The following is a 17141-nucleotide window of genomic DNA, read 5'->3' as shown; positions in this document are numbered from 1 at the left end:
AAAAAATAAAAGATTTCACCATGTTGGGTGCTTTTATATCTAATGTGCTTTATTTTATTAGATTAGAGAATCAAAAACTACTTGTGGTCGATTGTTGTTTGGCTTGGCATTACGGGTAATCGATTTTTCAAAGAGTTTTGTTGATCAAGGTTGCTGAACTGAAAGAAGTTTTTAAAGGAATGTGACGAAGTTTCCCCGGTACAACTGAATGTAAAGTTTCGAGATTTTTAAGTCACGTACCGGTAATTAACGTTTGAAGCCAGCCCCGCGATCTAACTTGTCTACCTCTTGCCCGGAGGGCCCGGGTTCGATTACTGGCCAGGTCAGGCATTTTTACCTGGATATGGGGGCTGGTTCGAGGTTCAGTCATTCTGTGATTACCTTTAATTGAGGAGCTATTTAATGGTGATATGGCGACCCCAGTCAAGAGAGCCAGGAATAATGGCTGAGAGGATTCGTCACACTGACCATGCGTCACCTCATAATTTGCAGGCCTCCGGACCGAGGACGGTCGCTTGGTAGGCGGAAAGCTCATTGGGGCTGTAGTTTGATTTGGTTTAGGGGCGTTTGTAAGATTATAAGTATACATATTTCATTTTTGTGATGTTTAGCCAAATTGTTGATGGTTCATTCGTTCCCGGATTTTTTTGTTTTTCCGCGTTGTACGTTTTTAACGTGGTCCCTCCAAAAATGGAGAATCGAGTTTCCACTGTATTTGGATTTTGGCATGTATAAAGCTTTTTGGGATTATGCATTGATGGCACGTGTAGAGGGGTTTTTCAATATACTCCGGCATGAATACAGCGAAGCGTGAAGTACAAGAATTTTGTATTTTGTTGCTGTGCACCCGTGGGTTTGCCGGTACTAGTGGTAGGGACTGTGAATTTTTGCAGTGTTGTTCTTGTATTATAGATGAAGTTTTTGTGAGTTGTGTGGCTCTTCATGAATATAACAGTGTGAGGAATACCATCCCACATCTGTCATTGCTAATTCAGTTTAGATTAGGATTTGAAGTTAAAAACAAAAACGTCCCGGTACATTTCTGTGAAATGATAACTGTACGATTACAATGCATCACTGGGTGAAACTGTAAATACATTGCTTAAAATATGCTGTAGCTTATGCTATGATGCTGGCGTGATACCAATTTGGAAATGGTAATGTGGTAGGGCTGTGTTTTTATTGTTTTTTGGCAGCTAGGGTAATGAATGTGTTCACTGCACGCCACTGGTCATCACGCATACCTTGCCACGACTTAGGTAAATGTCCATATAATCATGTCACTGCCAGACTTTTGAGAAGATACCGTGAACCTGAAGATATTGCCCTGTTGACCTAGTTTGATGCAGTACTCCTCACCACCCTATCCTAGGCCAATCTCTGTATCACTACATAACTATCATATCTTACGTCATTCCTATCTTTTCATCATACTGACCCCTCGGTCTTCTCAGCCATGTTTATCCCGTACACCTCTCTCCAGGCTAAATGAACATGTCCTGCACATCTCAGAATATGACCAACCAAACTATCTCTACTTTGAGTCTAAATATCATTAAATCAGTTGCTTCACACCTACTTGGTTTAATACCTCTTTGTTCATGGTCCAATTGTCTGACTCGTTGGCTGAATGGTCAGCGTACTGGCCTTCGGTTCAGAGGGTCCCGGGTTCGATTCCCGGCCGGGTCGGGGATTTTAACCTTCATTGGTTAATTCCAGTGGCCCGGGGGCCGGGTGTTTGTGCTGTCCCCAACATCCCTGCAACTCACACACCACACATAACACTATCCTCCACCACAATAACACGCAGTTACCTACACATGGCAGATGCCGCCCACCCTCATCGGAGGGTCTGCCTTACAAGGGCTGCACTCGGCTAGAAATAGCCACACGAAATTATTATTATGGTCCAATTGAAACATTTTGCCTTAAGCATTCTTCTGTAAGAGTGTTTCTCAACTTCGAGTTACTTGAAGAGGACTGAAAGAGCAGAATATTGTTTTGTCTATAATATAAATATATATAAGATTAGACAGTGTCAAGAACTCATTTGAACCTTACTAAAATGAGCGTTTGTCACTTAATTGATTTTGACTCTCTGCACCATTTCCTTCAGTCCCTCCCTAAGACTTGATTGAGATCCATGTTCTTGATGCCATCAGTTCATCTCATCTATTGTCATCCTCTTCTCCTTTCACCATCAGTCTCCCCAGCAATAAGGTCTTTTCCATTGAATCATATCTTCTCATAATACGGCTAAAGTACTTCAGTTTTTGCTTCAGTTTTTGTCCTTCCAATGAGCAGCTTGGGATGATTTCCTGTAATATGGACTTATTAGATCTCTTTGTAGTCCACAGAACTCTAAGAAGTTTTCTCCAACACCAATCATACAATAACGTTGCACACCCAGGGTATGTGACGATACATCACATTATGTGTACGATAGTTTACAATACATGGCCGATATCCGTTCTGTGGCTGGAATCTATGCCAGGAAAAAACTTGCGTGCCAATACATCCTTGGCCATTTGCACGCTGTCTGGTGTGGCACGCAAAAGCCCAAATGCGGTTTTTATTGATATCTCAATAAGTAACTGTTCGATTTTGAAAATACTTATATATTTGAACTTGTTCGCGGTTGTACTTCTATGCCAGCTGTATGTATTTGTGCCATTTCACTTAAAAATATGGAGTTAGTATCAATATCTCGGTTATTAATCACCACATGAGAATAAGTAGCACATTATTTTACAAGCCCCTGGGTGTCATTTACAAATATGAAAACAGAATACCGATATCTTTAATTGTTTAGATGTTATTACCATGTAACATCTTAGGTAAATAGTATTGACTACATAATCACAAATAAAGATGGTGGTAGATACATCACAGATGTAAAGGTCATCCCTAGTGAAAGCATGGAGAGTGACCACAGATTGCTGGTAGTCGACTTCAAACATAAGACTAATGAAACGCAGAAAATTATTATGAAAAAACCAAGGGTTAAAACTTGGAAGTTGCAAGAAGTCGAAATTAAGGAAGAATACAAACTAAGATTCAACAGAGTCTGCCAAAGGGTGAAGTAACCAACGTTAATGAAGAGTGAAAAGCTTTCAAGGGCACCTTTGTGGGAGAAGCCAAAAACCTATGTGGAGTTACAAGTTCCATCAAAAGAAAAAAAGGAGACACCATGGTGGAATGATAGAGTGAAAACAGCAGTGAAAGAAAGAAATCAAATATAGAAGGCACTGGACAAGGAAAAATGAAAACAGGGACAAGAATGCAATGAACAAGAAATACAAAGACTCCAAGGAGTATACAGGAACAAGAAACTTGCTGTAAAGAACATTGTAAGGGAAGAAAAAGAGAAGAAATGGAATGAGTTTGCGGACAAACTGGAAGAGGACAGTAGAGGAAATATGAAATTGCTATACAGAGTAGTGAAAAACAAGCAAAGGGGTCAAAGGAACATAAAAGCAATAGAACGTGATGATGGAACTCTGGCACAAGAAGAGGGAGAAATTAAACAGGAACTCAAGATCTATTTTGAAAAGTTGCTGAATGGAAATACAGAAAACATAACGGATAGAGGAGAGCGAAGTCGAGGAACCGCAACTGAACCACCAATTACATGGCTTGAGGCTGAAAATGCACTCAAGAGCATGAAGAAAGGGAAGGCAGTGGGCATAGATGAACTAAGTGCAGATGTGCTGAAAGCGGCAGGAATTCCAGGAATCCAATAGCTCCACAGACTGCCCAACAAGATATGGGAGGAAAATACTATTCCTGAGGACTGGAAGATGGGCATCATTGTACTTCTGTTCAAGAAAGGAAACCGACGAAAATGTACTAATTATCATGGTATTACACTACTGTCTCATCCTGAAAATATTTAAAAAAATAATAGAGACCAGAATCAGAGATATTGTTGTACCAATTTTGGAAGAAGAACAGTAGGGCTTCAGACCAGGAAGGTCTACTACAGATCTAATATTTGCAATTAGGATGCTAATGGAAAAATACTGGGAGAAGAACAAGCCTTTATTTCTAATATTCTTGGACATTGAGAAAGCCTTCGACAGTGTACCAAGGAAAAGAATTTGGCAATTCATGAAAGAACTTTAAGTGCGAGACAGCCTCATAGACAAAGTGAAAATGTTTTATAGTGGGAATAGAAGTTGTATTCAAGTAGGATGTGGTTTGTCAGACTGGTTTGAAGCAAAGAAAGGAGTATAGCAGGGCAGCTCATTGTCACCACTTCTATTTATTATTCTGATGGATGTAGTAATGAAATCTATTAAAAGAAAAGAACATGGAGATATCAGAGCTTTCACATTTGCAGATGATGTTGCGATCTGGAGTGACTCAGAAAAGGAATTAGGAGAGAGAATGGAAAAGCTGGAATGAGGAGTTCAAGAAATATGGTTTAACCATCAGTAAGACCAAGACTGTAGTGATGAAAGTGTATGGAGAAGGAGCAGAACCAATAGTCATGTTAAATGAAGCCCAACTTGACAGCGTTCCAGTTTTCAAATACTTGGGTAGCATTCTATCAAATGACAACCTAGCAAAAAACATGAGGTGAACAATCGAATCAATAAGGCAACACAATTTTACCACCAGGTAAGACACCTGCTGTGGGATGAGCAAATACCTATGAAAACAAAAATGATATTGTACAAATCCTATTATACACCAATTCTTACATACAGTCTCGAAACCATAACACTGAAAAATAGAGATAATTCCAAACTCCAGGCAGCTGTAATGAAAATCCTATGCACTATGATCCAGAAAACCAGGAAAGACAAGATTAGGAATGAGAAAACTAGAGAAGAAGTAGAAATAGATGATTCTATGCTCAATAAGATTCAGATATCAAGACTGAAGTGGTTTGGTCACATGGAGAGGATGCCAGTTAACAGAACTGCAAGGAAGGAATTTGACAGAAAAGTAGAAGGAAGACGACCCATGGGAAGGCCACGAAGGAAATGGATAGATTTAGTTAAGAACGATGTACTGCTGAGAGGTCATGATTGGGACAAGTTGGTGGAGGAGGAATGGTACAAGGACAGGATGAGATGGAGGAGGCTCATATACTACAGCCGGGAAACTGGAGATGGTTTAGGATGATGATGATGATGATGATGATGATGATGATGATGATGAGTATTGACTAGGAGGATTAAAATAGTTTTAGTACACTTTTGTATGAAGTTCAACTGTCAATACGGATTCAACAATGAGATTCATAGTCTGTAATGGGAATTCCATTTAAGCAAGAAAGAAAGCTAATCTCTACTGTAATATGAAAGTGAAATTAGTGAAAATAGTAAAGACATAACCTTTCTTAAGAGATCCCTTAATGATGTTGTCACACCTAAGTTTCTAAAATTTACTAAAAAGGCACACAGGAACAGTACAAGAACTAGATTCACTCAATTAAAGACAGATAAGATTTGGATTGGGGAGGAGATCAATTTTTTACATAAGAAAAAGTCAGTTTTGAACAATAGACTTTACGAGGCCACTTGGAACTTACCACACTTTTAGCCCCATTAGAATGGAATTCACTACAAAAACACATCACAAATAAACTAGAGAACACACTATCCAGTAAAAAAAATACACTAGACAAAAAATGGAACTTGCTCATAACCTCGAAAAAACAGAACGCAAAACCTTTATCAATATAACCAACACAATTGAAACCAATATCAAATCCAAAGATTTTCATCCACCAGTTATGAACTTGATTAAAGTCAGTCTTAGCAAGAACGAACTTGAAATTCTGAGTAGTGGACCCAAACATACAGTAGCCTAATTGGCCCACAACCTCCAAACATGATAGTTTAACCCTGGAACCATACACCGGGGCACTGTATGCCCCAGAGATTTTTATTTCTGTAATAGTTAACTGTTGGCAAGCCTTACGGCCTCCCACCGCAGTGACTTCTCCTTGACCTTGACAAGCTTTCAGTTGGTGTGTTTCCTTCCAGTGAGCGACATTTGCTTGTATTTCAAAGAGTGTGTGTGTGTGTGTGTGTGTGTGTGTGTGTGTGTGTGTGTGTGTGTGTGTGTGTGTGTGTGTGTGTGTGTGTGTGTGTGTGTGTGTGTGTGTGTGTGTGTGTGTGTGTGTGTGTGTGTGTGTGTGTGTGTGTGTGTGTGTGTGTGTGTGTGTGTGTGTGTGTGTGTGTGTGTGTGTGTGTGTGTGTGTGTGTGTGTGTGTGTGTGTGTGTGTGTGTGTGTGTGTGTGTGTGTGTGTGTGTGTGTGTGTGTGTGTGTGTGTGTGTGTGCAGCATACAGTACCCTAGTGAATGGTTAATGAAACATTTTAATTATTATAACCACTTTGTTTTAAAGCGCTCTCGAAAGAATAACATTTTGTTTGGTGTGATGAATGTGTGAAATGGATCGCCTAGGAAGTGAAGAACAAATTTTGCAGGAATTATGCAGGCCTGAGCCTCATACCAGTAATGATTTTGAAGATATCTCGGATGATGTTTGTGAAGCAGACTTCATTGAAGATGATGATGTGGTAGAAGATATCTTTTCCCCTGATACTTCAGAAGATGAATACGTCCCTGATTCAGGCATCCAAGAAGAGGAGGAAGAAGAAGGCCGGAAACTCCACCGACCCATCTTCTAGTCGTATGCAGGTGCAGTGTGCTCAGGAAGAGCAGGTTACAAAGAGTCTACCTGATTACGCTGTACTGCCAGACAAAACTTCTCTAAAAGGCAAGAATGGTTATCGGTGGTCATCGCAAATCCCTTCAAGAACTGGCAGAACCCCCAGAAGAAATATAGTTGTCATTAGGTCTCGCCCCGAAGGAGCTGCAAAGGCTGAGATAAATGATGTAAATATCTTTGAACTGCTCTTGTTGTAAAATTTACTAATCAGGAAATTTCAATTCAAAGGGTAAAATACAATGCAGCTGGGATCAGAGCCTTGTTGGGTCTCTTTGTATACTTTGGTGCACAAAAACAGAATTACACCTCTGTGGAAACTCTTTGGAATACCAGAGGACTTTTGTAACGAGAAATGTTATGCCTCACAGACGCTTCAAAATTTTGGTAAACACATGGGCTGCTAGAAAGGAAATTGACTCCCTTTGCTTCAATCCGTGATTTATGGATAGAATGTATCAAGAATTGTAAGGCATATTACGCACCAGGAGCCTATTGCACTATTGATGAGCAGCTCTTAGCATTTGGTGGAAAGTGTTCATTTAGGATGTGTATATATATATATATATAACAAGCCTGTGAAATATGGTCTGAAAATAGTTATGATGTGCAATACTTCAAATGTGTATACGATCAATGCTATACCATATACTGAAAAAAGAAATGGATTCTGGAGGAAAACCTCAAGCAACTTTCTTTGTAGAGAAATTGTCTGAAACCATTCATAGCAGTAATCGGAACATCACAGTAGATAACTGGTTTTCATCAGTTCCCTTGTTCAATGACATGCTTCAACAGCATAAGCTGACAATGGTGGGGACATTGAGAAAAAAATAAGCTATAGATCCCACAGGAGATTCTTCAGACCAAACAATGTAAACCAGAGTCAACTATGTTTGTTTTCTTCAAGGAACTCGCATTACTTTCTTATGTGACAAAAAGAAATAGGAATGTACTTCTGCTTTCAAATATGCATCAGGGTCATTGCATGATGAAAGACTCAAGCCTGTCAGAAGGCACCGACTTCTATATTTGCACTAAAGGGGGAGTTGGTGTTCTAGATCAAATGACTGCAACATGCACCTGCAGTCGAAAAACAAGGCAATGGCCACTTTGCCTATTTTATGGTATATTGAACATTGCATGTGTGAATGCCTATATCACCTACAAAGATAATACTGTTTCTGCAAACCACAATGCAAAACCAGGAGTCTAATTACTTTTTACATTGGCAGAAGAGCTAATGAGACCCTAGATGTTGCAACAGCTGGAAATACCATCACTCTGCAGAGGAATCCGGCTTTCCATCGCAGAGCAACTGGGAGTTGAATTTCCAGCACAGGCAGCAGTAGCTAGTCAGAAGTCTGGAAGATGCAATGTCTGTCCAAGATCTAAAGACACGAACACAACAATTGTCTGTGAGGAATGTAAGGTGTTTGTGTGCAGAAACCATATGGTGGTGATATGTCTAAATTGTGCTAAGTAAAATCTCAAAAAGTGCAAAAAAGTGGAAGGCCTTCAAAACTTTGAAAAAATGGTAAACATCTTGTTTTTCTGTATTTTTAGTGATTGTAGATCTTTTCTGACTAGAAAATGGGTGATAATGTACTGTACTTAAAGGGATCTATTTCTTCTATTTGAACATCTTTTTTAATAAATCTTTGATAATAATGTAAAAAGTGAATTTTCTTTTTGGGGTACCCAGTGCCCCAGTGTACAATTGGTGATACAAAAATATAGGTGTACGGCTGGATTACCACTTTAGTAGAAACAAGAATGACAGTCAACAAATTACCCTTAGATAAACAGGAAGAGATAAAATACGTTATGGAAAACAATAATAATTATAATTGTAATAAACAAGTATTTAATCATAACACAGACCAAATCATTAATAAGAAAGTTAAAAACCTCAAAGAAAAATCAAAGGTTAATGACCTAATAGCAACTAAATCTGATAAAGGGAATGCAATTGTAATCATGGAGAGGAACGATTATATTAACCTTGAATTACCACTGGATTACTAAGCTTTTGTCTGCCGGACGACGCACGCGAATATTAATAGCTCCCCTTCCCCCTCCCGCAAAGGTATTTGTTTCACTTTCTAGCTTCCTTTGTGTGAGTCCTGACCTTGTAGTGAACAGTTGTGTCACTGCACGTCAGTTCATTCCGTCTCTATGGGGACCCCATCGTCTGAGGTACGAATGCTTAGTGACAACGTTACTTTTATGTTTTATACGTAGTTGAGCTGTTATTTATTTATTTATTTATTTATTTATTTATTTATTTATTTATTTATTTATTTATTTATTTATTTATTTATTTATTCATTTACTCTTCAGATTCTAAAAATAAACAATAGCTTATTGCACACTGTGAAAATGAGTACTTCCATTATTCATATCGGAATATATAATTTCATAATTACGTTCTCATTAGCTGCAATGTTGTGTTGAAATCGGGTAGCCACTCCAGAAAATTGAAATATATTTCAGATGACAGGGAATATCAGAGATGACCCACACACAATCCTACAACTTTTGACAGAAGTAGAGGACACTGGCGACAACACAGCGGTAACTGGAGAGATGTGCAGTGAACTGGAGGATGGCTTTGAAGAGGACGACATTGAATTAACTGACAGAGAATCTTACTCAGAATATAACCCACAGTTAGATGATTCCTATGATTCTGATGAGCTGGGAAGAAAGAGAAGAGTGATCCTGAACCAACATACTCTGATGGACACCCTGTTTCGACGAATAGCAATTCAAACTTGATTGTTTCGAGTGCTAGGCATCCGAATGTTGTAGTCCCTAATAAGACCAATCTATGAGGGAGAAATAAACACAAATGGTCAGCAATTCCATCGAGAAACCGTAATACCCGGACACCCGCCAGGAACATAATTCATATAAAGCAACCCCCTTTAGGAAAAGTCAGAAATGTTTCAACATCCATGGAATCATTTTCTTTATTCTTTAACGATTTCAATTTAGATAAACTGGTACAACACATGAATGAGGAAATACAAGATCAGATTTGTAACTATGCTACAGCTAGTGCAACAATTTCTTAAACAAATAGGGAAGAAATCAATGCTCTTTTTGGTATACTTGAGTTATCAGCAACCATCATCTTCCTGCAAGAAAGCTGTTTGATCCAACTTTCTGTGGTTACAGAATTAAGGTGACAATGTCAAGTGAGCATTTTGATTTTCTGTTGAAGTGTCTTAGATTCGATGATAAATCTAGTAGGGTAGAGTGACGAGTGAGTGACAAGTTTGCAGCCATTCAAGAAGTGTGGGATGAGTTTATCAAGTCGAGACTCATACAAGCCAGGAAGTTACACAACCATTGACGAACAACTCGGATTTCGTGGACGTTGTCCTTTCAGGATGTACATCCCCAACAAACCCACAAAATATGGAATTAAGATTGATATGTTGAACGACGCTGGTACAAAATGATTGACGCTAAGCCATATTTGGGGAAAAATACGAATATGTCTGGTAAACTTTTAGCTCATTATTTCGTAAAAGAACTGACTGTGACCATCCATGGTTCGAATAGGAATGTAACCATGGATAATTGTTTTACCTCCGTCCCACTGGCTGAAGACCTTTTGAAACCACCTTACTCTCTGACAGTTATAGGAACAATAAGAAAGAATAAACGTGAGATACCTCCTGAGCTCCTTGAAGTGAAGAAGCGAAAAATTAGCAGGTCAATGTTTTGTTTTGATGGACCAAAAACTCTTGTATCGTACAAACCAAAGCAGGAGAAAGTCGTTATTCTGCCATCTACTACTCACGAGGACATAGAAATAAGGGATAACAGTGGTAAACCTGCAGCTTTTTAATTTTATAATGAAACAAAATGTGCAACAGACTCTTTCGTACAAATGTGTTGCAGAATGAACTGCAGTAGAAAGACCCAGCGCTGGCCTCTGTGTATATTCTTCACTATGATCAGTATGTTCTTAGTGAATGGATATATTTTGTTCTGCCACAACATCCTCCGAAAGGGAGAAAAACCTATCTCGAGAAGGGCATTCGCGCAGCAGTTAAGCGGCGACCTGATTAGACCTCACCTCCAGCTCCGCCTTATGCAACCAACTTTGCAACCGTCATTACGTGGTATGATCTGCAAAATTCTCAATGAAAATCATACAGCACACAGGTCAGACCAAGCACAACTTGGCAAAAAGAAAATATATGCATTTTGTTCCTCAAAGCTACGAAGAATGACACAGTTTTATTGTACTGTTTACTATCGAGCCATGTGCGGTGACCACCGATCAACAACGTGTGCTGAGTGTTGAAACGACATGAGTTTGTGAAAAATGGAAAACTCTGTCTGTATACAGAATGTATTACGTGCTGGGTTAGTTATTAAGTTTTAAATAAAGTAATTGTAAGAATTATGGAAGGTTCTTTTTTCATAGTCTCGTAGACGAATGCTTAGTGATAACGTACTTCTTAGAAGAGCTTATTAATATAGGTTAATAAAACGCATTCGTTTTTTGCAGAAAACAAATTTGACGTAATCAAGAAGAATTCCTTAAATAACTTACAAAAAGAATTGAAATCAGTAGTCAATAATAGTACTTTCCTTTTCAATGAATTTGAAAAGAAAAAACTCATTGCCATGAACCCTAGGTTACCCTTAGCGAAATTGTTACCAAAAATTCATGAGGCTAACACCCCTATATGACCTATTACCAATTTTAGGGGTAGCCCGATGTACAAATTATCTCAATTTATTCAAAATTTCCTTAGTACACATTATCACTACCAAGCGAACATGACGATAAAGAACTCCATAGAACTTTGCGAAAGAATAAAGCATGTAAAGGTACCAGAATGTCACAAGATCCTTTAATTTGATGTCATCAATATGTATAACAATATCCACGTTAAAACCACTATAAATTTTATACAAATTAATTTAACCAAATACAGTAAATTAAGCATTGGTGAAATCGATGAGTTCATAGGCCTAATAACATTCTCTTTAAGTAATAATTATTTCATTTTTGAGAATAAAATCTACCAAGAGACAGGTTTACCTATGGGAGCACCGTCCTCGAGTATTTTGGCGAACATATATATGGACGACTTAGAACACACAGACATCATAGATAAGATCAAAGCTATAAAATGCTGGTCACTTTACGTCGACGATGTGCTAGCCATCATAGATAGCAGCATTAATGAAGAAAATGAAATTTTAGAACTACTCAGCAGTTTAGATCAGAATATTGAATTAATTATGGAAATGGAGAACAATAACTCACTTAATTATTTAGACATAACACTATCACATTGTAAGAATAATCATCTGGCATTTAACATTTAACGGAAACCATCTTACACTGCTAACACCATTAAACAAAATTCAATACATCCTGAAGCTCACAAAAAAGCTGCCTACAATAGCATGTTAGAAAGAGCTTTAAAAGTCCCACTCTCAAAGAAATATTTGAAAAAAGAAATCAAGACCATCCACAAACTAGCTTTGAACAATGGATTCAGCACAAAATTTATAAATAAGCTAATCAATAAACCTACCAAAAAGACCACAACTACTTTAATGAAAGAGTCAAAAACTAAAGAAAAATATGCCACATTCACATTTAGCAATAATAATATACACATAATCACCAATGTCTTAAGAAAACATAACCTAAAAATTGCTTTCAAAACCAGCAACACTAAGGAAAGAGTATTATTTAACTCTCATGCAATAAATAATAGCAATAAATACACAAATTCTGGGATATATAAACTGGACTGTCAGGGATGTGGGTCAAGTTACATCGGACAAACTGGTAGGAACTTCCTCATAAGATATACAGAACATCGCAATGTTTTAAAATATAATTGTTTCTCTGCCAGGATTAACCATTACAAAGACTATAATCACAATTATACTACAATAGATCAAGATCTAAAAATTCTACAGTGTGAACAGAAAGGTCCACTACTCAACATTTTAGAGAATTTTTACATCAGTATGGATCAATATAAGAACCCAGCCCTCTACTTAAATGAGACAAATGAAAAAAAGAACGTAATATGGGAAACTTTTATTCCGATCATTTGTAGTAAAAAAAACAGGAACATAAGAACTCACAATTATTACATGCGATTTTAGTCACCGCTCCCATTATTCCGCACACTCCCATTCTCCCGCAAGCCCCGCCCCATTTCCCCACTCCACTTTCTTGCAGTCACACGTCTTGTGTCTCGACTGCGGGAGCAAGTCAGTCGAGAGCTGGACTTCATAATCAGGGAACAAGGGTGATACAAGCGGGCCATGTAACGTAAGTTAATTTTCGTTCTACATAACTTAATCTAAATGTTGTTCCTGTTAGTCACCACTTTTCAACCTTAATTCAATTTGTATTATCCATTTTACAGACTAAATTCAGACGGTTCAACTTCAATAATGCTTATGTACATCAGCCCATGTCGGAACACAGAAACTAAGCCAACAGTATACAGATACCAGTTGATCCATATCAAAGGGAAATAAAAAGCATTTAACGATCAACATTTCACAGTTTTTTAACCTTCATCATGCTTTTAAAAAACTTTTCAACTAACATTGTATTGTTTCTGGAACATTAATCACATCGTTACCTGCCATCATCAGAAATGATTAATGATTATAGTACCAGATTTGTTATTGTCCTGTATAATTGTAAGTATAATGTATGTTTCTGACATGATTAAATAAATAAAAACTAACATTTCATTTTGTGTTTCCTAGGTTTTTAATGCATCATACATGTCTTACTGAGGATGACCCAATGCTAGGTCGAAACATGTCTATGTGTGAACTTTTGTCTTAATTGGACGTAAAAAGTATATAGTATTGACTAGGAGGATTAAAATAGTTTTATTACTATTTTGTAAGAAGTCATGCTCCTCTCACAGCCACACACATGCACACTTAGTCAGCTTACAGCATAAGGGAAGAAGTAAACAAAGCAGGACTGGCTGGGAAGTAAGCATTTTGATTGTTCCTTCGACACTCCACCACCGTATATTCACAAGGTTTGGGTACCACACTAACATAATGCATATGCAAGAAATACTGGTTCAATTTTTTTGGTGTACATGTAAGAGTGTTGCCATTAATAAAGAAACAGCTGCCTTATGAAGACAGAAAGCTAGGAAGGAGAAAAGGAACACAGTCAAGGACGAACACTCTGATAGAACAGGAGGGATAGCATGGGTAGAGGAACAAAAGATAGATGTATGTATGTAGGGTATTCAGCCCGAAGGCTGGTTTGATCCTCTGCAGCTCCACCAACAGCTGTCATAAATAGCCTAGGCGTCACTGAAGAGGCGTACTAGGGAAATGAGAAGTGAGGTAGTTTCCCGTTGCTTTCCTCACTGAGTCGGAAGTTGCTATTACATATCAGTCTGCCAAGCCCAGTGAAATGCATGCACCAACCGACCCTATGAGCGATATATTCACACCATTCATAACAGGGACTGGCTGCATAAGGAATGGTATTACTAGCATCACTCATACCTCAGTCACTTTCATATTGTCAAAGCCAAGGATGAGACTGAGACAGGTCAATGAAAGTAACAAATTTGATATAGCCCATACCAGAAGACGTAGTGCACTGTAAACATTACATCTCGTCAGCAAAGGCATAAATGCTAGAAAGACAAGGATAATGTTCAGCTTAAAATTGTCATTGTGTTAACCCTGTGTTCTAGCTTCCTATTTCTCAGAAGTAGAAACAATTACAGGAACTCATCTTCCCTGCCCCTAAGTCATGGGTTTCTTCATTATCTTTGTCAGTTCCTTCAGTTTATGTGTTAGACTGATAACTACGACATCTGAAAAGTCTTAATTATAAAATTTGAATAACTTCTTTCATAAAAATGAGTTAAAGAATTTATTTTATAACTGTCCCTCTCACTTTATTTGCAGAGAGTTTCCAGGAAGTGATCGTCGTTGTAGTTCCCATGTCCCATATTTTTGGCATGGTGGTAGTGATGTTGGCACGTATGTGTCTTGGAACTCACATTATTACTGTACCCAATCCAGACCCCAAGATCTATATCAAGTGTCTATCAGAGCACAAGGTAAGGTCTCCAGTTTAATTAAACAGGATTCTCTTGATGTTACAAGTTCTTTATGATTATTTGACCCAGTATATAGTGGTTTCTTCAGTTACTGGTACCAGTTCATTGTATGAACTGTCACAGTACTGCAAAATACTGGTGGTTCCAGTATCAGACTGATATTTTTCAGGCTTAAATTTATGTATGTATGTATGTATGTATGTATGTATGTATGTATGTATGTATGTATGTATGTATGTATGTATGTATGTATGTATGTATGTATGTATGTATGTCCCTTTAGTCCTATTCTGCTTAAATCATACTTATTTAAACTTTGTGAAAATTATGAAAATGTGGGCAAAAATAAAATTTCTGTATTGATTTAAAATTTTGGAAACAGGAACACAAACTTATCTATATAAATAAAATCTTAATGACCGTATGTCTGTACATTAACTATTTTGGCAAAATTTTCATTCAGTTATCTGTTTCAGGTGTAATAATGACTATCTGCATATTTTTTAGCTTTGGTGTCTGTTTGTTGATTTGTCTGTTTGTCCATTTGTTTAGTTCTTATAATTGGGAAACTACTCTTTATATTTCTACCAAACTTTATATCTGCCCTTGGGTAGGTATTAGGGCCAATATTATTTCTAAATCCCAGATTGGTTTGGGGGTTTATAGGAAATCGAAACAGTGATTTTACCCTCCCACAAAATACACACGACCAACTTTAATGGAAATCAATTTCTAAAAATGTTTTTTCTCATGTGCACCTTTTCGCTAGGAGGATAACAAGAGAGATATCATGAACGGACCGTTTTGCAGGCTGTCGTATAATTTCAAGTTGGGTTACAGGGTTTAAGTAAAGAGTCATTTTACTCTTACATTAAGAGGGGTTATCATCAATGATTGGTTTCATGAGACTTCAGCCACAGTGCCACTCCCAGTTTCAGATGAACAACAATATGTAACTGAGAAGTAGGGAGAATTACTCACAACTTCAGACCAGGAATTGTATCGTTCAATAAACTCTGTGTTCTGCCTCATTCTCTCTCAACTTTGTTCAGCTTTATCATACTTCACGTTACATGAAATAAATTTCATTCTGGAAATTTAATCAAATTACTGCCACATGCTTTCGTAGAAGAATATCAGTTTAATATGCCGAATTAAGTGTTTGAATACAGGCATGTATCTTCGCATAAATTCATGATGGATCATGAAATCGATTACCAATTCCTGTGTGAAGAACAGGTACATATGTTACTATTCTATAAAATCTATAAATATTTGAATAAAATGCACAGTTCTTCACAAAAACATCGAACTCATTATTTATGATCACTCAGGTCTAGGACTGCCGACCCCAGGTAAGTATAGGAGTGCCTAATTTATTTATTTAGTGTGTAATATTATACAAAGCCTGTACACTTGGGAAACTATTAACAAAACATTCACTGGCTCAGTAGTCCTTATAGATGAAAGTCAAGATTCTTTAGCCACTCAACTGCTTCAGGAGTAATATAAATAAATCCGGCCCCGCGGTGTAGGGGGCAACGCGTCTGCCCGTCACTCAGAGGGCCCGGGTTCGATTCCCAGCCGGGTCAGGGGTTTTTAATTGTAAATGATTAATATCCTTGGCCTGGGGACTGGGTGTTTGTGTCATCCTTAATGTTCCTTTCCTCACATTCAACACTCTGCACTTCCGCAATTACAATTACACGCAGGTTCATATCATATGGTGCAAGTCGTGGCAAAAGATCTACAGAGGTCGACGCCACGAACAAATATAATTTAAATAAATAAATAAAGTCCCCAAGCAGAGGAAGAAGAAGGTCAAAGGCAGATTGGATTAGAGTTGAATCTGCCTTACCTAAAGAAAATGGAAAGGGTAAATAGGTGGAAAAACCTCTATAAGTAGGTTACGAAAAGGAAAGGAGCCAGCCATGATGTGTCAGTGAAAATGTCCAGAGAAGGTGAGGTAGTTATGGCAATCTACTGATAGCTAATGAATTAAATGATTGGTATAGGAACCTATTTAATGAGCAGAATAGCCTGGCGATAGACATTATCGATAACACTGATTATTCTCTCTTCCAAATCAGATGTACAAAATTTCAGGAAAGAATTAAGAACTTAAGGAAAAATAAGTCGACAGGGCCTGATAATATTGCTGGGGAGGTTCTGAAACTGGGAGGTAGAGCTATTCTATGCTACTTGGAAATACTATTTACTGCATTGCTCAACAATACGCAAATTCCAGACGACTTAAAGAACTGTAGTCCCGATTTTTAAAGGGGGCAACAGGCTGCTAATGGACAAATATAGACCCATTAACCTTACGTTCATTGAATG

The 17141-nt window shown here is 37.8% G+C and overlaps 1 protein-coding gene across 2 annotated transcripts in view; it reads left to right on the top strand.

The window, feature by feature from the left end:
* The window catches only part of LOC136883249 (uncharacterized), a 129019-nt gene that overhangs the window by 81928 nt on the left and 29950 nt on the right, over positions 1-17141 (top strand). For both annotated transcript variants that reach the window (XM_067155460.2, XM_067155459.2), the window contains exon 6: positions 14647-14801. In XM_067155460.2, the coding sequence (XP_067011561.2) occupies positions 14647-14801 (155 nt within the window). The remainder of the gene's footprint in view (positions 1-14646; positions 14802-17141) is intronic.

This window comes from Anabrus simplex, chromosome 11 (genome assembly GCF_040414725.1).
Source record: "Anabrus simplex isolate iqAnaSimp1 chromosome 11, ASM4041472v1, whole genome shotgun sequence".
NCBI classification, from domain to species: Eukaryota; Metazoa; Arthropoda; class Insecta; order Orthoptera; family Tettigoniidae; genus Anabrus; species Anabrus simplex.
The sequence above is the reverse complement of the archived record's forward strand: the minus strand, read 5'-3'. Positions and strand labels throughout refer to the sequence as shown.